At 43.3% G+C, this 21,881-nt stretch overlaps 1 protein-coding gene across 5 annotated transcripts in view; it reads left to right on the top strand.

The window, feature by feature from the left end:
* The window catches only part of TEX2 (testis expressed 2), a 92,383-nt gene that overhangs the window by 33,127 nt on the left and 37,375 nt on the right, over positions 1-21,881 (top strand). For 2 of the 5 annotated variants that reach the window (XM_081898531.1, XM_081898532.1), the window contains exon 2: positions 18,266-19,887. In XM_081898531.1, coding sequence (XP_081754657.1) covers positions 18,292-19,887 — 1,596 coding nt within the window. In that variant the 5' untranslated portion in view covers positions 18,266-18,291. Of the gene's footprint in view, positions 1-6,577; positions 6,886-18,265; positions 19,888-21,881 lie in introns of those variants that run through there. The other 3 variants (XM_081898533.1, XM_081898530.1, XM_081898529.1) reach the window with 3 other exon arrangements.

Below are 21,881 nucleotides of genomic sequence, written 5' to 3'. Positions count from 1 at the left end.
AGGGGCGGGCTGCATGCCTCCTGCCCTCCCTCCCGAGCAAAAGCTCCACCCAATTTCCTTTGGAGCTGATTAATAGGCGCAGCACGCTCTCCCCTATTCGCTCACGAGGAGGCGGCGCCACTTTATTTGCATATTCATGAGCTTATTTATTATTCATGAGCTTTCCCGGGCCCCCCCCAATATTTTTTATAAGTCCGCGTCCCTGGTTACTGGGAGGATCTTTCATCAACTGTGGTTAGTGCTATCTATGGGTTAGACCTGTGGCATTCCAGATGTTGTCAGGCAATAACTTGCTTCACCCCTGACCATGACGATGCTGCCAGGGGGCCGATGAGAATTGCAGCCCAGTCAGTGTTTGAAATTAGCCAGGGGCCAGGCATGTTTTGTGATTGGTGCAGGTCCAATTGCGACCTTTTTGAGATCTCTGGATTCCAGGTTGGTTACTGGGGATAGCCGAATGTCACTTAGAGAAGGATCTGAAATATTTCCTTTGTAGCTTGAATTAGTTTTATTCTCAATTGTTTTATTTGGTGTTTTAATGTGTCGTAAACTGCTTAGAATTTTTTTCTTTCAAATATAAAGTGGTATGGAAATGGAATGAACAACAACAACAACAAATTCCACTGGGGGTGGGTGGGAAAACGACGCATAGACATTCCATTGTGGCGACCGCAGCTTAGGTTTAAGTTGCCATTTGGCAATTAGATTATACAGTATATCTGAGTTTCTAACACTGATAATGGGCCACAAATTCCTTGCACTTGTTTAGGGGGGAAAGTCCGGACAGGAACCCTAGCTGAAATGGGCTTGTTTCCCTGAACCTTTGACTTCCTAGATGTTTCTGAACTGCAGTTCCTATCAGCCCTAGTAAGTCTTGCCAATGACCAGGAGTTTCAGTTCATGGATAGTTCTCCACGCCTTCTCTAATGGCTGCATAGCCCTGGAGACAATCCGTCAGACGTCACATGCTGGCTTTGGGCTGGGCTGGAGCCAATAGTGGTCTAACTCACAATTAAATGTGTGTGGGGGGCTATCCCCTCTTCTCTCTTTCTGCCACCACTTCCCCCCCTTCTTGCCACCTGTATGAAAGTAGCATGTGGTCCTTGTCTTTCAGGTTGTCCACCCCTACCCTAAACCATAGTTTGTCGACTCCACTACAAACCATAGTTTGGCTGGGATCCAACATAAAGAGTAACCACAGTTACTTGAAAACAGAAGGGGAATCTTCTGATCTCTTCATGGCCACATAAGAGACAAAGAGAGGAGGGCAGAACACATGAATTATTTGGCTTCTGCAAATAACACAGCTATATAGTAAATTTTGAGTGTGCATTTCCTCCCTTAAGAATTCTAACCAAACCGAAGAGTGGGTTGTTAACATTTATACACCTCTACTGTTTTTGTTTTTTTTAAGAGCAGAATGAACACACCAATAACTAATTTAGCCTAGCACGTATGGGAGAAAATCAATTTGAAATTAATGTTGCAGAAATGACTTTGAATTTCTGATACTGGCATGCTTGTAGGGAATGTGAGTGTGTGTGAGAGAGAAATCCAGATGTCTCAAGGCAAAAGTTGTCGGACTACCAACAGACATTTGCTCCAGTCAGCATGGCGAATGTTCACGTATTATGGGAGTTGGCAGTCTAGCAGCATTTGGAGGGTTTACAGCAGGCAGAACAATTGGCAAGCCTTTAAGGTGCCACAAGATTCTCTGCAAGAAAACACAACACATGTACCCCCTGGAAATGTTTGCAAACTAGCATAGAAATTGGTGTCGTTGAGAACAAATGTCAAAGATGCCCACCCCCCCAAGTGACTGACATGTTTTGGCAAGGATAATTTCTTCCCCTTTCACTCTCCTTTTTCCCCCCTTCCTTCACATAGTCAGCACCCTCTCAGTAGCACATCTTACTCAAAATACTTAATTTTGCTGACCTTGTCCAATACCTCACTCAAATACCTTCCTTACTTCTCACTTCCTCACTCAAATACCTTCCTCACTTCTTTGCTGAGTCATGGCCAGATTCCTGTGGAAAATCTGTGCCCCTATCTGAGCTCTGCTTCATGCAGAAAGAGTCATAACTGCATGAACCGAGGGCTTGATTCGCAGAAGTTGCTGCTATTTTGAAAGCTGGCCTGCAGGGAAAAGTAATGGAACATTCTGCTTCAAGTCGTTGTGCAAAGGCCCTTTTGCTTTTTGCTTGTGAGGTCATTTGCCGTAGGCTTCTGTCCTGGGCCCGTTGTTGTTTAACGTCCTTATAAATGACTTGGATGAAGGAATTGAGGGGATGCTCATCAAATTTGCAGATGACACCAAACTGGGAGGGTTGGCTAATGCTGCAGAAGGCAGCCAGAATTCAAAATGACCTTAACAGATTGGAGAACTGGGCACAAGCTAATAAAATGAATTTCAGTAGGAACAAACGTAAGGTTCTGTACTTAGGCAGGAAGAACCAGATGCACAAATATAGGATGGGGGACACCTGGCTTACTAGCAGTACATGTGAAAAGATATAGGGGTCTTGGTAGACCACAAGCTTTAACATGAGTCCACAGTGTGATGCAGCAGCAAAAAAAGCTAATGCTATTCTAGGCTGCATCAACAGAAGTATAGTGTCCAGATCAAGGGAAGTAACAGTGCCACTCTATTCTGCCTTGGTCAGACCACATTTGGAATACTGTGTCCAATTCTGGGCACCTTAATTTAAGAAGGATGTTGACAAGCTGCAACGTGTGCAGAGGAGGGCGACCAAGATGATCAAGGGTCTGGAAACTAAGCCTTATGAGGAACGCTTGAAGGAGCTGGAAAAGAGGAGACTGAGAGGAGATATGATAGCCAAAAGCTGCCACATAGAGGAGGCAGCAGGCTTGTTTTCTCCTGCTCTGGGAGGGTAGGACTTGAACCAATGGCTTCAAGTTGCAAGAAAGGAGAACATTTGGAAAAACTTTCTGAAGGTAAGAGCTGGTTAGTGGTGGAACAGACTCTCACGAGAGGTGGTGGACTCTCTTTCCTTGGAGGTCTTTAAACTGAGGTTGGATGGTTATCTGTCATGGATGCTTTAGTTGAGATTCCTGCATTGCAGGGGGTTGGACTAGATGACCCTTGGGTCCCTTCCAACTCTGAGATTCTATGATTCTATTACAGTGGTACTTCAGGTTACATACGCTTCAGGTTACAGACTCCCCTAACCCAGAAATAGTGCTTCAGGTTAAGAACTTTGCTTCAGGATGAGAACAGAAATTGTGCTCCGGCGGCAGCGGGAGGCCCCATTAGCTAAAGTGGTGCTTCAGGTTAAGAACAGTTTCAGGTTAAGAACGGACCTCCGGAACGAATTAAGTACTTAACCCGAGGTACCACTGTACCTTTGGTGGGGGTGCTTTACTATATCTTGTCTGTAAACTTTAGGGGGGGAACCATCTTTGAGTGGTGGTTGCCTGTGTATCGCAAGTTCATAGCAGGTCAATCTTCTGGTACGGGTAGATAACACAGTAGGTTCTTTTTGCTGTACACCGTTTTTGTTGCTGGAATATTTTTTATTTTTCAAAATTTACAAATTATTTCCACTTTGGTAACTCTGTTTAACATGTAAAGGGAAAAAAGAACAAAGTGTTTGCTTGGAGAAGCAATGGTAAAGGGAAGAAGTGAAAGGGGTTGGGGTGAGATTTAAGGCTTGGCCAGGGCATAACGCCACAGCATATTACTAAACTAAGCAAATCTGAATGTTGTGCTTCCCACCTATTTCCTTTTCCTTCTCCCAGTCCTCCCTCTCTTCCCTCAAATAATGAAGGATATAACTGATCTGTAAAGTAGACTTGATGAGGTGAAAAGAGGGGCAACGTATGTACTTTTGCAACCCAAGAAAATATTTAATAAAAGCAATTGAAACAAACAAACAAAGGGAAAACTGTTGGTACCTAGCCATCCTTTCAGGGCCTTAAAGCAAGAGATTTGTTCTTCTCCTCCTAGAATTTGAGAATGTGTTTGTTCTCTTGCTGAAGTGGGGGCATTGATGAGGATGACGACAATAACAGCAGACTAACATGTAGGCATCAACTTGTTGCCTACACCATTTTTTTAAAAAAAAACAACTACAGCATGTGAAGAATAGGCAAACATAATATTTCCCTGACATACATGGTAATAAAGCCAACCGGCTCCTGGCATTGGGTCTGTCTCGAGGAGGTCACGGCTGCTGCAGCTGCCGCCTTTGTCTTTGAGCAAAGCGCGTGTTGTTCTCGTAGGCCCTTTGTCGCGATCCCTTAGAAGAGAAAGTACCGTACATGTATTTTCAAAGCAAGTCATCAACAGATCCTTGTGAAGCAAACAGTACAGAGCTGTTGGTTGATCTGGCTCTGGAAGGGACTGCCTGTTGGTACTGTAGCCTATCTCAGCGGCCCTTCATACCCTGTTTTGTGGCCCCCTGGATGAAGGGGGTAGGAGGGGGGAAATAGGTGTGCTCATTTGAGGAAGTGATGAAGGTGTCTGTTATCATTGCAGAGGAAACCTGCAGAGAAAATCAGTGCTTAGCATATTGTTGTGGTTGGTTGTGCACCAGTTCGGCCAAATCGCATTTCCCAGTCCAGCCTAATTTACAGAGTGATTGTGACATGAAACTTGCGAAATCACTTGTGGTTGGATTCATTGGCCCTGGGAATTTCCCCCACTTCTATGCTGATCTGTACTCTGCTTGGGTGGGGTAGAGTGTTCATTGGGTAGAAGTGTTCTTGTTGAAGCCTTGCCAGCTTCCAGCAGCTGACTTTTAATTAAAAAAAAAAGGGCTTGCAAAACACAGTGCACTAAGAGTGGTGTTTATGCTTGTGACTGATTTAACACAAATGAATCATAAGAAGGCCTAAGTATTAAAGGCTTGCAAACCTGCTGAAGCTGAGTCATTCTGCTGCTGACTGATCCCCCTCCACCCTCTTGAGTAGCATTCAACTTCACACTGTGTCTGTGTTGCAATAGGGTGACTTGTAGGTCATAAGTCTATGTCACAAGGAGGAGACGGTAGCTCATTCGTTTTGAAAACTGAAATATACTCAGAGTCCTGCAGTGAGTTCATGCTCTTTATTGCAGCTTGTAAAACAGTGATGGAATTGCCCCCCAAACATCAGGCTTTTATATACATTATTTACACATTGAGTACCGTCTGATTGGCTAATTCTGCTTCCTTCCTGGAGCCTGATTGGTCTTTTCCTGCAGGCCAATCAGTAGAATGCCAACCAGTTGTTGCATTCTACGATCCTACCAGCCTAATAGGCTGATTAAATTCCTCCTGGAGCCTGATTGGTCTTCTCCTGCAAACCAATCAGTTGTTGAATTCTAGGATCCTACCTGCCTGTTGTTCTAGGATCCAAGCTTAAAAGGGTAAAGGGACCCCTGATCATTAGGTCCAGTTGTGGCCGACTCTGGGGTTGCGGCACTCATCTCGCTTTATTGGCCAAGGGAGCCGGTGTACAGCTTCCGGGTCATGTGGCCAGCATGACTAAGCCGCTTCTGGCAAACCACAGCAGCGCATGGAAACGCCGTTTACCTTCCCACTGGAGCAGTACCTATTTATCTACTTGCACTTTGACGTGCTTTCGAACTGCTAGGTTGGCAGGAGCAGGGATCCAAGCTTAGTACATAACAAAAATGCATTTATCCAAGGATGCCTTCAGGTTTTACGTGTGTCCCTGACCCAAGAGTAGTCAGATATTAATAGGACTTCTGCCTTCAGTGGCTTATTGCTTTTTATTGTTTTTTTAATTAAAAATGCAGTGAAATCGCTACATACGAATTCAATAAAACAGAGAATACAGCACAAAGCAATATGTAGTGTAACAATGGCATCAGTGTTAGAAACGGAGATAGGAAAGCTAGGAGCTAAATGGCACCTTAAACCAAGTTATGGGCGCAACAACAGAATGTCTAGGCGCGCTTTTTTAATAACAAGAATACAAAGCCAACAATGAATTGTTCATTATTCACATAGTCTAGTCCTTCCCCTGCCCACCCCCCTAATATTCTGAAGAGGGTCTCTTCTCCAGTCTTCAGAGTAGCTGGAAGTGGGGAGGCAGAAAAAGGTCCTCCTTTCTTTCCACTCTGCCGTTTTAATCTGAAATCTTAGGCACAGTACTGTGCCCAGAGCTCAGAAACGGCTTGCGCTAATGAAATTCCCTGTTGCAAAATGTGCCTAGAGCAATGAGAGTTTCAAACACTGAACAGCCGTTCCAACGCAGTTCCTGGCCATTTTGGTCCATGCAGATTTGTAAAGGATGGATTTTTAGGGCGGTATAGATCACACGTGTGTGTGTGTGTGTCCATGCGTGCACACGCACGCAACCTGATTTCTCTACATGGGTTTTGAGAATGAGAACCTGAAGTAACATACGCTGAAGTTCAACCATGTGCCTGTCCCTGTGGAGGACTGTATTGATTTTTAAGGTGATGTTTCTTTAAAAGGAAAGGTGGGGAAGAGAATGTTGGTACTGTGAAAGTTCCTTTTAAAGCTTGAGAGTGGCAGTTTGTTTTCTTTCTCTTGTTAGCTGGGCACAGAGGAGTGGAGAAACAGGGAGCCAATATACAAGCAAAGATCATCTGGAAATAGTGGGGGGCAAGAGATCTCAGTAACTTTGCAGGGCGGCCTCTGGAAGGACACAGAAGCCTTTGCACACAAAGCCTTGCTGCTAAAGTTGTGTTTTTGCCCAGGCAGTGAATTGCTTTGCTTTGTTTTTTAAGGAGTTATGAAGGAAAGCAGATCAAATGGACAGATTAGTGGTCCAAGTTGTGGACTCAGTGGAATTTGTGCCAGGCATTGAACAAACAACTCACCAAGGTGCTTGAAGGAGTTTTGCAGCTGAAGGATATGAAGAGCTGTGGATATGTAGCGAGGGATGAATGTAAGTAAGGGAAGCCGACATCTGGGTCGGTGGGGACACAAATTAATAGGTCCACTGCTTCCATCGAAAGGGTTGTGATAAGCTTCTGAGCCAGATGGCTTGCAGAGAACCTTTCTCTAAACAGGATTGCCTGCGCCTCGAATCATTAACACATTTGCCATCAACCTCAGAAGTTGAGCAATTAATTCTGGCATAATTTGTAAGAGTACAGACCACAATGGAGATCCCAGTGTGGTGTTGTGGTTAGAGTGTTGGACTTGGACCTAGGATACCAGGGTTTGAATTCCCCTTCAGCCATGAAGTTCACTGGGGGACCTTGGACCCGTCACTACCTCCCAGCCCAATCTCCATCATAGGGTTGTTTTAGGGATTAAATGAGGAAGGGGAGAACGGTGCAAATTACCTTGAGCTCCTATGGAGGAACAAGGTGGGACATTAAACAAACAACCAACAAGGAAAGAAATGGTCATATGGTAAACTGTTAACCTATGACACAAGTATGATATTCTGTCTTGTGCAGCTTAAATTCAGTTTTCCACATTTTCTGCAGCAGTTCGTGATTCTTTAAAAAAAAATGCTTATGAAAATTCTCCATAAGAAGACTTGGTGTTTTAGCTGTATCTCCCCCACCCCAGCTAAATAGAGATGGTGAAATCTTCATTTGACTAGCAGAATCACAAGCTGAATATTTAGGCCGTAAAACTATAAAACCGGCAATTATTTCCCAGTAGCACAATGTGTTCTCTAAAATGTTTTATTTTGAATTAGGAATGCTTCCACATTTCTTTGTGTAAGCCCAAAGATGGTCTACTAAGTGTTCTTTTGGCAAGGAATTCTTTTGTGTACAGAACTGATGCCACAATCTCAATTATTTGTATTGCAGTAGTGATGTTTTACAGAGGTGCTACTGTAATGCACATTTGTAGATTTTATCTTGTGAACTGCCTTTTGAAGAAGGGAGATATATAATACTAACAACAACAACAACTTATTTGCTAAATTTCACTAATTTAGTATGCATCAATATTTTTTCAGTTTAGTATATTAATGGGAAATTAATTTATTATCAGGTAACTAACACTATATTAGCAAGTAATAAGTGAAACCATGTTAAACCGTTAACAAAACAACAACCACAGTATACTTTTGGAAAGATGTGGTACGAAGGATGTGCCTAGACAGTAGACTTTGTGCTAATTAAAATATTGTATGAATTTAAAGTGAATTATGGAAGTGAGAGCTGGACCATAAAGAAGGCTGATCGCCGAAGAATTGATGCTTTTGAACTACAGTGGTGCCTCGCAAGACAAAAATAATCCGTTTCACGAGTCTCTTCATCTAGCGGTTTTTTCGTCTTGCGAAGCAACCCTATTAGCGGTTTAGCGGATTAGCGGTTTAGCAGCTTAGCGGCTATTAAAGGCTTAGTGGCTTAGCGGCTAAAAGGCTATTAGCGGCTTAGCGGCTTAGAAAAAGGGGGGGAAAGCAAAAAAAAATCACAAGACTCGCAAGACGTTTTCGTCTTGCGAAGCAAGCCCATGGGAAATTCGTCTTGCGAAGCGCATCGAGAAACGGAAAACCCTTTCGTCTTGCGGGTTTTTTGTCTTGTGAGGCATTCGTCTTGCGGGGCACCACTGTATTGTGCTGGAGGAGACTCTTGAGAGTCCCATGGACTGCAAGAAGATCAAACCTCACCATTCTTAAGGAAATCAGCCCTGAGTGCTCACTGGAAGGACAAATCCTGAAGCTGAGGCTCCAGTACTTTGGCCACCTCATGAGAAGAGAAGACTCACTGGAAAAGACCCTGATGTTGGGAAAGATGGAGAGCACAAAGAGAAGGGGACAACAGAGGACGAGATGGTTGGACAGTGTTCTCGAAGCTACCAGCATGAGTTTGACCAAACTGCGGGAGGCAGTGGAAGACAGGAGTGCCTGGCGTGCTCTGGTCCATGGGGTCACGAAGAGTTGGACACGACTAAACGACTAAACAACAACAATGAATTTAAAAAACGATGGGGCAGAAATCCAAGGAATGAAATAGTTTGAATTCTCGAAGTCTTAAGACTATCTAAATGGTTGTTATGGAACTAAAGTGCTGAAGAATAGTACAAAATGTGTTATTGTTGCAGTGCTCATTTTGCTTCCACAAGTGGATCAAAATTGGTCACATTTGAAAGAGGCTTTGTAATGCTCAGTATTTATAGTGCTCGGTTGTGTTTGTTCAATTGTGTTTTGTAAATACCCTTTTACTAGCAGCCTTGAATTCGGCGTTGCTTGGGAATTCTAAGGAACAAAAAACTAAGTGCAGTTTTGAAAGGTTTAGTTCGCCATCTTGATTCAAAATGGTGTCCTTATAATCAGCCATAGATGAAAACCTGCTTCTTGATCTCAGGAATGTGGCTACAATGTCTTAAGACATCTCCAAATGCACAGAGAACTGACAACTTTTCAAAATATATAGTCTGTCTGTCTATCATCTGTCTGTCTGTCTATCATCTATCTATCTATCTATCTATCTATCTATCTATCTATCTATCTATCTATCTATCTATATCTACCTATCATCTATCATCTATCTATCTTTGATAGTTGCCACTTTTCTTTTTCTAACAAAGGCTTCAGCAGTGATTCTCTGGTCAAACTTCCAAGTCCTGATTTACTTGCCTAGCCTGCCCTTCCATTTTTTAATAGGTACTATAAATAACAATGGCTGTTTGGACAATTAAATATTGCAACATAGTAATTTGTGGTTGTGGAATCAGCTGGGCTGATTTGCAAGTCTGCTGGGCTTGTAGAGTTTGCTTTTTTCATTAGGCAGGAGTGCCATTTTGGACTTACAGTGGTCCCTCAGGTTACATATGCTTCAGGTTACAGACTCCGCTAACCCAGAAATAGTGCTTCAGTTTAAGAACTTTGCTTCAGGATGAGAACAGAAATTGTGCTCCGGCGGTGCAGCGGCAGCGGGAAGCCCCATTAGCTAAAGTGGTGCTTCAGGTTAAGAACAGTTTCAGGTTAAGAACGGACCTCCAGAACGAATTAAGTACTTAACCCGAGGTACCACTGTACTTTTTTTGGGGGGGGGAGGGAAACATTCCTCCATTCAGTGAGTGCCCTGATAAGTGATAGTGAGACAACCCATCTTCAGTCTGGGGCGCCCTCCATGCATAAACAGAGTTTTGAAGTGGTGTGCAAAACCAGGAGCTTCTACTTGTGATTAGAAAATGTCTGAAATTTCCAGGTGTCAGGAAAGGTTATTTATGTATGCAGCAACTGCGGCCCATGTTTCGATAGCCCCAAAATGGAAAGTGAGCGAGGTCCCAACTAAAGAGTAATGGCAAATTAAGTTGACAGAATATGCACGACTTGCAGATTTAACATATAGAATAAGAGAGCAAGAAGAATATATGTTTAAAGAAGATTGGAAAACATTTATTGGAATATATGGAAAATAACTGTATACAGCTGAAAACGCCGGCATCATTAAGATAAATTCAACAGAGTAAATAATTTTTGCTGGATGTAAAAGTGGAAAAATTGATTCGAATGGTTATAGTAAAATATGCAGGGATGTATGATATGTAAAATGAACCATGGAAAGAGAAGGGAAGTCGCTGGTTTGTAAAATGTTTATTTGAAATTGTAAAACAGAAAACTTAATAAAAAATACTATTTTTAAAAAAGAAAATGTCTGAGCATGCACAGAGAATTGCAACAGACTTTAAGCAGGAAAAACCACATAAAGGCCAGATAATGTGTGAATATGCTCATAGTTTTAAGTTGGTTGTGGTGCTCTTTCCTCCTGTCGTATACAATCTGGGATTGTGCCACGCAATGTGGAGACAGGCAGTGCCATGCGGGCGCTACTGAAATCAAAATTTTAATGCAATTTTCCAGTTACTTAGAACAAGAGCTGGGTCTCAAACTAAACTCTGTATAATTTTGGAAACTGTTAAAAAAAACTTTGTGAAAATGTTGTAAGAGTACTTTCATGTTGTTGTTGTTTAAAAAAGGAAACTCTCTAACCCCAGGGTTAGCCAATGTGGTGCCCTCCATATCTTTTGGGACTCCTAGGGCCCATCAGCTCCCAGCCAGCATAGCAAAAGGTCAAGGATGATGGGAGTTGTAGTATCAATATCACCTAGAGGGCACCACTTTGGCTGCTCCCCCGACTCTTCCAAAGGTGTACCATCTCCATGAGGATGCCTGTGACACAATTCTTTATTTATTTCACAAAATCCATGCACCGCTAGATTGTTTTTTTTCAAAAAAAGCCTCAAAGCAATTTACAAAATAAAATCGAGAAGAAATTCGCAACCGTACTTTAAAACATAACGCAAGTTGAAATGCTAAAGCAGATTAAAATTACCTTGGCTTTCTAAGCATCTGGGTAAGCTTGCTTTAACAAGAATGTGTTTAGCAGACGTCGAAATAAAAACAGGGTAGGCGCCTGCTCGGTCTCAATCAGGGGTTCAAAGTTCCACACTTGGAACGATCAAGTTCTTACAAATGTGAAATGGGCATTCTGTGGCACCCTTAGCAGTGCCAAGTCCGCTGATCAAAGCGGCTGAGTGGGCACATTTGGGGTAAGGCGATCTCACATTTTAAACTGGTCCCAAGTTGCTACGGTAACAGGTTCTGCTTGTGTGAACATACATTGGTAGTTGCAATAAAGGTGGAACAAATCAAAACCTTACACCGTGCCTCTTCTTTCTGTCAAAAGAGGGTTGTAAAGCTGGGTGGTGGGGTTTTTTCTCTCGCCAAATTCTGTCAGTCTAGAACAGAGGTCAGCAAACTTTTTCAGCTGTGGGCCGGTCCACCGTCCCTCAGACCATATGGGGGGCCGGACTATATGGGGGGGGGGAATGAACGAATTCCTATGCCCCACAAATAACCCAGAGATGCATTTTAAATAAAAGCACACATTCTAATCCTGTAAAAGCACACTGATTCCCGGACCGTCCGTGGTCCAGATTTAGAAGGTGATTGGGCCGGATCCAGCCCCCGGGCCTTAGTTTGCCTACCCTTGGTCTAGAACAGGGGTCAGCAACCTTTTTCAGCCGTGGGCCAGTCCACCGTCCCTCAGACCATGTGGGGGGGCCGGACTATATTTTTTTTGGGGGGGGGGAATGAACGAATTCCTATGCCCCACAAATAACCCAGAGATGCATTTTAAATAAAAGCACACATTCTACTCATGTAAAAACACCAGGCAGCCCCCACAAATAACCCAGAGATGCATTTAAAATAAAAGCGCACATACTACTCAAGTAAAAACACGCTGATTCCTGGACCATCCGTGGACCGGATTTAGAAGGCGATTGGGTCAGATCCGGCCCCCAGGCCTTAGTTTGCGTACCCATGGTGAGCTGGCATGGATTAAGTGATCTGTGTGAGTCTTCCTTTGTTAAGGAGCAGGATCAAATCTCCCTCTCCTCCTCCTCCTTGAGCGAGCTCCATTGTGAAACTGCCTGGCCCAGGTTGCAAAGCTGTGCGCTTTGGGTCTGGATTTTCTGCTTGGGCTGCAAACTGCATTATATGGCTGTTGGATTGAGTGGAACTGCTTTGCAGGCAGCTTGTGTGTCTCCCCGAGCCACATGCGCTCCCCATGCACCCAGGCTTCAATTGTTCTAAACTCAATTGTTGGTAAAATGATTGGGATGACAGATTTAAGGTACTGTGTGCTGAAATTGAGGGACAGACTGAGAAAAAGGAAGCAGCTGGCACAGCAAGCTTTCTAACCCCCTTCCCCTCCCCTTCCCGCTCCTATAAACTTTCCGGGGCGAAATACATTGCTGTCACCTCTGCTAGCACAGCATATGCTGTTGAGATCGTGCAATCAGATCATGCATGGGCACTCTCAATGCACTCAGAAATTGGGCAAAGTAATATACAGTATTTAGCAGAGGAGGGGCAGAATCTTCTGTTGCTTGTCATTCTGGAAGGTGGGAGGAAGGATGAAAAGAGTTGCTGGCTGCTAGACCGGAGTTATATTGATGAACGAATGTGAAATCTCAGCCAATTGGTGTGTGAATGGAGAATATCTTGATTTAAGGTGGAACTCAACAGCTGTAGATGTAGATTAGAGTTTTTGAGTTCATTGGGGCAGCACGCCGTGTCGTAAAATGTTGTCTTACTACCATGAACTTCCATCAAAGGTGTGGCCCCCTCTTTAACATTAACTGGGGGAAATGACTCCCACAATTCTTAGTTGTGTATTCCAGAGTGAGCACTGTACCTGATGGCTTGACTTCCCTAGCCGCTCAGTTGCACTGGGTTCCTTAAATTCTAATTGACCGTGGGATGTGCGGTGATGTTTTCTACTTTGCAATGGAATCCTATGCATGCCTACACAGAAGTAAGCGCTGTGGAGGTCCGTGGGACTTCCTCCCAGCCAACTCTTTCTAGGATTGCAGTCAAGAGGCAATGGATCCAAGTTCTAACTTGGTTCCTATCATTGCTTTGAGCAGATTAGTCATTGCGTAAGTGCTAATGTCCCAGCATATATTCTTTATCCACAGTGAATAATAGGTCTGTTGCATTACAAATAATCAATTTTAAGAATCGGCGTGCGATCTTGGCGCTGGTTTGAACTGCTACAAGTGTTTTCAGCCTAGCACTTGGCCCTGTGTGTGCATGCCATGTATTCAATTAAACATGTCGTACTGCGTTCCAGGATATCCTCTTTGTTTTAGTTAATGTTAACTTGCTGTAATTACATCCTGTGTTTAACTTGAGGGGAAGGCAGAGTACAGTGACATGCTTACTCTGATTTCTAAAGGCCTTTAGGAAGAAACTGATTTTCTTGATCCATTTCAGTCGGGGTTTAGGCCTGGTTTTGGCACAGAAACTGCTTTGGTCACCCTGTATGATGACCTCTGTTGAGAGAAAGAGAGAGAGAAGGGAAACATGTCCCTGTTAATTCTTCTTGACTTCTCAGCGATCTTTCGATACCGTCGACCATGGTATCCTTCTGGAGCGACTGTCCGAACTAGGGGTGGGTAGCACTGCTTTGCAGTGGTTCCAGTCCTACTTGGATGGTCACTCCCAGAGGGTGTTACTTGGAGAGTGCTTTTCAGCCCTGTGGAACATCCAGTGTGGGGTTCCACAGGGCTCAATCCTATCCCATACGCTTCTTAACATCTACATGAAACCGCTGGGTGGAGTTATCCGGAGGGTTGGCGTACATTGTCAGCAGTATGCTGATGACACTCAGCTCTGTTTCTTCTATACATCTGCAGGTGCGGCAGTGGAAGTGCTGGACCCTTGTCTTGCCTCGGTAATGCACTGGATGAGAGCCAACAAACTGAAACTCAATCCTAATAAGACTGAGGCACTGTTAGTGGTTGGGGGAATGTTCAGGGATACAGGAGAGGATATATTGTTTACTTATATCCTTTTCCAACTTGTGTTAACAAGTTCCACAATTTAGCAGAGTAACATTCCCCTTTTTAAACTTGCAGCGGATGCGTTTGGTCAGGCTCGCTAAAGCCTCTTAACAGTGTTTCCCAACCTTGGATCTCCAGCTGTATTTGAACTACAATTCCCATCATCCCTAACCACTGCCCTTGCTAGCTAGGGATGATGGGAGTTGTAGTCCAAAATCAGCTGGAGACCCAAGGTTGGGAAACACTGCTCTATAATAACTGTTATGGTATTTTCCCCTTATTCCCTCATAAAAGATAAGACACGACACAGTCTTCTACAAAAGTATAAAAAGAGTTTGCTCACATATCATTCTGTTCACAATAGGATCCCAGAAGGCAGACTTAGCTTAGAAAAGTAACATATACAGTGGTACCTCAGGTTACATATGCTTCAGGTTACAGACTCCCCTAACCCAGAAATAGTGCTTCAGGTTAAGAACTTTGCTTCAGGATGAGAACAGAAATTGTGCTCCGGCGGCGTGGCGACAGCAGGAGGCCCCATTAGCTAAAGTGGTGCTTCAGGTTAAGAACAGTTTCAGGTTAAGTACGGACCTCCAGAACGAATTAAGTACTTAACCTGAGGTACCACTGTACCTGGAAACTATCTCATAAGAAGACAGTCCCTTTGTCCTCTCTTGGCTGAAAGAGGGCATCTTTGGCTAAGCAAATGTTGCTTCTTCGATGCATGTAGTCAAAAGAGAGAGATGGCTGCCCTGCCCTGTGTTTTTGTCATTACCTGCACAGGTGAGGTCATACCCACCTCTAGTCACATGCAGGGAAAGTCTGTCCCAGCCCAGAAGGAAACAGGAAGTTTATCTGCTGGCTGGACAAACATTCCTCCCTATGTGTAAACATGTTCATTCTAGGAATGTTGTACTTGAGTGCTCTTGTGTTTCACATCCCACAGTGGTTAGTTCCCTAGACCGGATGGGTGGGAGATCGCCTGCTCTTGATGGGGTTACACTTCCTCTGAAAGAGCAGGTTCATAGCTTGGGGGATACTCCTTTGCTGTCTGTCGCTCAAGGCTCAGGTGGCCTCAGTGGCCAGGAGTGCCTTCTATCAGCTTCGGCTGGTGGCCCAGCCATGCCCCTATCTGAACAAGGATAGCCTAACTACTGCTGCCTCTGCTCTGGTACCCTCAAGGTTAGACTACTGCAATGCATTATACATAGGGCTGCCTCTGAAGACAGTTTGAAACTTCAGCTGGTGCAAAATTCAGCGGCCAGGTTGCTCAATAGAGTAAGGCGATTTGAGCATATCACACCGATTCTGATCCTACTGCACTGGCTACTGATTAGTTTTCAGGCCCATGAAAAGTGCTGGTTTTGACCCATAAAGCCTTAAATGACTCAGGACCACAATACCTCAAGGACCGCCTCTTTCCATATGAACCTACCTGGACCCTGAGATCATCTTCTGAGGCCCATGTGGGGTCCAGAGGGTGACAACACGAGAACAGGCCTTCTCTGCAGTGCCCCCCCCCCCGTCTGTGGAATGCTCTCCCCAGAGAAGTTCGCCTGGCGCCTTCATTACACACCTTTAGGTGCCAGGCGAAAATGTTCCTTTTTAACCAGGGCTTGATTGACCTGATTGACATCCTATGCTCTTTTTAAATGTGGGTTTTTTGGGGAGGGCTACTGGGTTGATGTTTTGATTTTGATAATGTATTTTGTGAGGTTTTGTTTTGATTTTGTTCTGTGAACCACCCTGAGACTTCTGGGTATACGGCGGCCTATAAATTTTTATAATAATAATAATAATTAATAATAATAATATATTTTTTTTAAAAAAAGTAGATACTCTCTTTTAAGAAAGCACCAGCATTTCAAATAATAAAATCTCTTTGGCTTCAAGAGATAAATGTATGTGTAAAATACTGATAATTTAAAGAAAATAGGCATTAGTCCCATAATAGTTCTCCCAGTGCCGATGTGCCTCTTTTAGATTACCTAATTTGTACAAATTTGTTAATTATATGAAGTTGTGGAGTATGCAAAATTGCTATGCAGTATTCCAGACTGATAAAGGTTTGGTTCTTTTGCCATTATGTTGTAAAAAAGGAGAGAATAGAAATGATGTTCCAGTTCCTTGTGGAATCTCTCTCTCTCTCTCTCTCTCTCTCTCTCTCTCTCTCTCTCTCTCTCTCTCTTGTAAAGGTGCTTTTCAGATTAATGTTACACTTAAAGAGTTCTGATGAGTTCTGCTTGACAGTTTGATTATGGCACCTTTCACAGCTCCCGTCGGCAAAAAAAAAATTAGTTACTAAGGTGACAAACCTGTTGTCTTGACAATTGAGGCAGTCTCTACTTTGCTCATCTCCCCACCAACCACCCATTTCCCCAAATTATGATTTTGTTATGTTTTCGGCTGCTTCTGAAAATGGCTTATGGATTCTCAAAAGAAACCTGAATTCTCAGCCAGCCTGTGAAAATCTAATTCTGCATCCACTAATTGCACAACAGTGAAGACAAAGAGTCTCCCTGTCTTACAATACAGACTGTGGCGAGTCTGTGCTGGGCCTCTGGTGCCAGTTCCAGTTTGGGCTCTTGGGGTCTGTCATACCCATGGCCTCTAAAACATAGTTAGATTTAAGTTCAACACGCAACAGTCCATGGTTAATGCACGACTTATTCACTGCAATTTAGTGCCCATGGAGTGGGCTTTTAACACACCTCCTCGTTAAAAGTCGATCATTCTAAATAAGCACAATTTTTGTTCTCTGAGCTAAAGCATGTTCTAGCACAATCATTTCAGCAATACAAGCCTCTTCCCGTGCCTAGCTCTATTAGCGGGCTGTTTTGAACTGGAAATTAGAAATTCTGGGACTAGTGCTGTGTGGGTGGTACAGAAACACTTATGGACTGAAAAGTGTTCAGTTCTGCAATGTGATTTTGAGGTTCACTTTACTAAAGGTGATAAACATCCTAAGATGATCAATTATCTTGGAATGCACAGCACTCTCTTCTGCTATGTACTGGGGCTCTGACAAGTAGTGTGTGTGTGTGTGTGTGTGTGTGTGTGTGTGTGTGTGTGTGTAATTTTCTTGCATTATGGTCTTAGCTGTGTGTCTACCAATACAGTATGTGTGTGTATATGATTAGTTCTTTAAGAGATTAATGTGCAATCAAAGGGACTGTGTGTCTTTGATTTATGAAATCCTATCCTGTCCATCAATAATCTTAATTGCTTGCCATTATAATCACTGGAGTGTACTTTACCATCACAGTAATTATCTTGACTGGCTGTAATTTGACAAATCAGTTGAAGAGGCAAATAACAATGCTATATCCATCATCTCGCACAATTCTGTCATTGCTTACAATGTGCTGACTGGAAGCGGGTGGAATTTTTTTTTTGCTTGTGTTGAAGTGACACCAAGTGACTGTTTCAGTGTCCTTGTAAAAGTACAGACCAGAAGTGAGTTCTTAAAACGTGGCCTAATTCTGCCCCCCTTCCATCCCTTTGCATTGCGTGTTCACAGGTAACTATCTAAACATTAAGATCAACACATGGAATTTTACTTTGAGCCAACTTTGAAGGGGGTATTTCTCCCAGTCAGACATGCTCCTTGGAACTGTGCATTTTAGCATCCTGCTTCTGTGTCATGGTTACCAATGTGCATGTTTGGTGTGATCTTTTTCTCTCTCCTGCCCTCTTCCCATTCCCACCCCATTCCCCACAGTAGCAATAAAACATTCACGCTGGTCCCCAAAGGCTAGGAGAATCAGCCTCAGTTCTTGGTAGTAAACAATTTACCGCTTTTTCTCCACTTAACCATATTTTGGTTTTATGGTATGATTCTCCCCTCCAAAATATATATATATGCTGAAGTGTGAGCGATGATGACTTGCACCCTCTCCATGGCCAATAAACTGATTTTCATGTGTGGTATTCAAAAGCTTGTTAATTGCAACTGTGATCTTCCTCCACCTGATTTGCATTTGGCTTCCTCTTCACAGACCGTGTTGCATCCCTGGGACCTGCAATGACAAGTCTGAACAGTAGCCATGCAGAGAAAACCGGTGAGATGTCTTCAAAGCAGCCCGCGCCCAAAGTGCAGGTTCAGCGATCTGTTTCCCGAGAAACCATCACCATTCATTTCTCGGCGTTTGGGAAGGAGGAAGAAGAGGAGGAAGAAGAGTTCATGGAGTCCCCCTCCGAGGCACTGGACAACCAAAGCATTGTAACTGCACTTGAAGCTAAGGAAGACCTGTGCTTTGATCACGGTGACCATGACTCTTTGGTTCCCACTACCTCGCTTAATGTGGCTGCATCTCCACTCGTCTCGTCTCCCATCGTCTTGCCAACCGCAAAGCCCTTAGAAACCCAAGTATTTAGTGTGGTGCCATCAGCTCTCTCGTCCTCCTCGCATTTGACTCACACCGCCATCTCACCAGGGGTGGCGTTGCCTTCAGAACTGAAAACCAGCCTGTCGCCATCTCCATTGCCCTCCCCTTCCAAGACCAACACGCCATCCGCTGTTGCCGGCTCAAAGCCTTTCATGAGTTTAGTTAAGTCCCTCTCGACAGACATCGAACCAAAAGAGGCCACTCCGCCCACGAGGCACAGGCAGTTGATGAAAAGCCTGGTAAAGTCTCTCTCCACAGACACTTCTAAGCAGGAGCCCGAAGCGGTTTCCTACAAACCGCCGGACTCCAAACTCAACTTGCACCTGTTCAAGCAGTTCACCCAGCCTCGGAGTACAGGTGGCGACTCCAAAACTGCTCCCTCGTCCCCCTTGACGTCTCCGTCGGATACTCGTTCTTTTTTTAAAGTGCCCGAAATGGAGGCCAAAATCGAGGACACGAAGAGACGCTTCTCGGAGGTGATCTACGAGCCTTTTCAGCTCCTCAGCAAAATAATGGGTGACGAGAGTAGTAGCCACAGGCCCAAAGCCTTATCTTCAAGTGCTTCAGAGCTGTCCAATCTCTCCAGCATGAATGGCCATCTGGAAAGCAATAACAACTATAGCATTAAGGAGGAGGAATGCGATTCCGAAGGGGACTTCTACGGCAGCGACTCCAGTATATGTAAGAGTGCTAAGCAGTCCCAGAACGTGGAGGAGCCTGCAAAAGAGGCCGACAGAAGAAGCTCCCCGTTGTTAAGCACAAAGGACCCCAGTTTGAAGGCTTCACTGGTACTTGAAAGATGTTCTCTGTCTGCTCTGGCGAGCAAAGAGGACGAGGAGTTCTGTGAACTGTATTCCGAAGACTTCTGTTTGATAGAGGATGACGGTAAACCTGACAAACCTTCCGAAAGCTACCAGAAGGCGGAGGGGAGGCCTGAGGAAAGCTCTGCCTCACCTTTCAGTGGTGAAGATGGCACTGAACTACATGTGCAACAGCCTAAACTTCCAATGAAAACATTGTACTTTCTCACAATGTTGATCTATGCCTACCTTATTCTCCCTCTTCCCAGTTACTTCAGCGGACTCTTTTTGGGAGTTGCCGTGGGATTTATGATTGCCATCTGTGTCATTTGGCTTTTTACACCAAGTTCTCGAGGTAACAGGCTACATAGGAATTGGAATAAGCAATTGAATATGCACCCTCTGGACATCCAGGAACCTGAGATATTGAAGGTGAGCAACTGCTTCTAACTTTTGGAGATGCACATGATCCTGTATCGTAACAAATTTACTTCAGGCCATACTGAAGGGTATGGGAATTAATGTGGTTCTTGGAAGTGGTGCAGGATGTAACAATAACAAATTAATAGCAAGTTGATACCCACTTTCGTTGTAGTAGATGTGCACTAAAGATCTGGTTGGATTTGCTTTGTGATTCAGTTCTATTCTATTAATTTTATTTTAAATTTGTAGGCCACCCTTCCTTACAAAGTCAGGCTTTGATGGCTTCAATCACAGTGGTAACTTGGTTTTCAAATGTAATCTGTTCCCGAAGACCGTTCAACTTCTGAAACATTCAGAAACTGAAGCATTTACTTATGGAAAACTCAATACGGAGGCCGTGTAGCATGTTTGACTTCTGAAAAATGTTCAAAAACTGAAGCAGTTATTTCCGGGTTTTTGGCGTTCGAAAACAAAAATATTCGACTTCCGAGACGTTTGAAAACCGAGATACTACTGTAATAGTTCTTTTCTAGTGGAATTTGTATATGTTTACCATGGGATGGCTGCGTAACTGGAAGATTAATATGGTGGTCTAATGGCTGCTGCCCCGTGTGTATCTGGCAACACAGATCAGGCCATGGGAGCCTGAATTGAGAACCTGAATTGTTATAGAGTTACATAATTCAGTTGGAGCACAACAGGAACATGCCTCTGAGAGCCAATTGTTCTAGCAATGTAAAATTGGCCTCGCTGCTCGCTTGGGCAATTGTGGCTTCTGTTGCTATTATTGAACTCACACTTTCATATATGCTCTGCAGCTTATGAGGCTCCCAATATGCATGATGACAGTGAAACCCACTTGTTAGAATGTGATTCATGTTGAATTCCTATAGAATCCAGAGCAGGAAAGGGAGCTGAAGCCTTCTTGTGCCCCCTTTTTTTCATGGGGCAGGGTAGGGCCAAACTGGAGTGGAGTGAATTTTCAGGGCACAGTTTACTGTATCCAGTGTCCTCTTCAAAAGCACTTGGGATGTGGAAAAGTGGTTGGAAGAATCAGTAGGAGCACTGCCAACCAGGCTTTGTTTTCAAAAGGCTATAGGAAGGGCCCAAGTGGAAAAGACAGGAAACAGTCTTAAGAGGCTGAAAGAAAAGATGGTGCCTATTTAAAGTGAAGTACAGTCGTACCTTGGAAGTCAAACGGAATCCATTCCAAAATGTTCGGAAACAGTAAGACTTGATTTAAATCACTAGTCAGTAAGACTTGATTTAAATCTCTCTTTTTTTAACAGAAAGACTCATTTTTGCTGGTATAATCTTAATATTTACAACCAGAGGAAGGTTTCATTTTGGGAATAATAAATTTTCAGAGTAGTTTTTACATCAAAATTTATATAAAAAATTACTGATTTGGTTGTACTAATGGAAATACATAGACAGATAATTATGAAATTATTGTGAGGTTTAATAAGTTAACTGTTTATATTTGGAGAACTTTTCTGTTGTACTTTATTAGAACAGGAAAAAATATTGTTTCCTTAATAACAATTTAAACAATTTATTTAACCAAAGCAATAACATCACTGTATAGCATATGTATCCATGTTTGTTAACTTATGTGGTTAAATGAGTTTTAGCACACACGAAAAACTTAAAACAAATCCTTATTTCCTGATGAATAGCCTTTGGACTATAATGTAACTTAAATAGAAAAGTATCTTCAGAAAGATTTTTCCTCCAAAAGCATTTTATTTTAAAAATCTGTTTAAATTTTAAAAAATCAATTTATACACACACATATAATTTAAAAAATCATTGATTTTTATCCACCCTGCTGCAGATTGTACTTTTCCAGCTTGTGCTTGATGGTTTTGGCTACTTTGAAAAAAGAGACTGTGCAGGGACGTTTATGTTGTTGTTGTTTCTGCCCTTCACAGTTAAGCTGTGCCCTTTTGTATGTGCTGAGCCCAGGGTGTTGTTGTTTTTAATGGCATGGATTGCAGCAG

The sequence above is a fragment of the Podarcis melisellensis genome, assembly GCF_964234715.1.
Source record: "Podarcis melisellensis genome assembly, chromosome: 2".
Taxonomy (NCBI): Eukaryota; Metazoa; Chordata; class Lepidosauria; order Squamata; family Lacertidae; genus Podarcis; species Podarcis melisellensis.
Note: the sequence above shows the minus strand (reverse complement) of the source record. Positions and strands in the feature narration are given on the sequence as shown.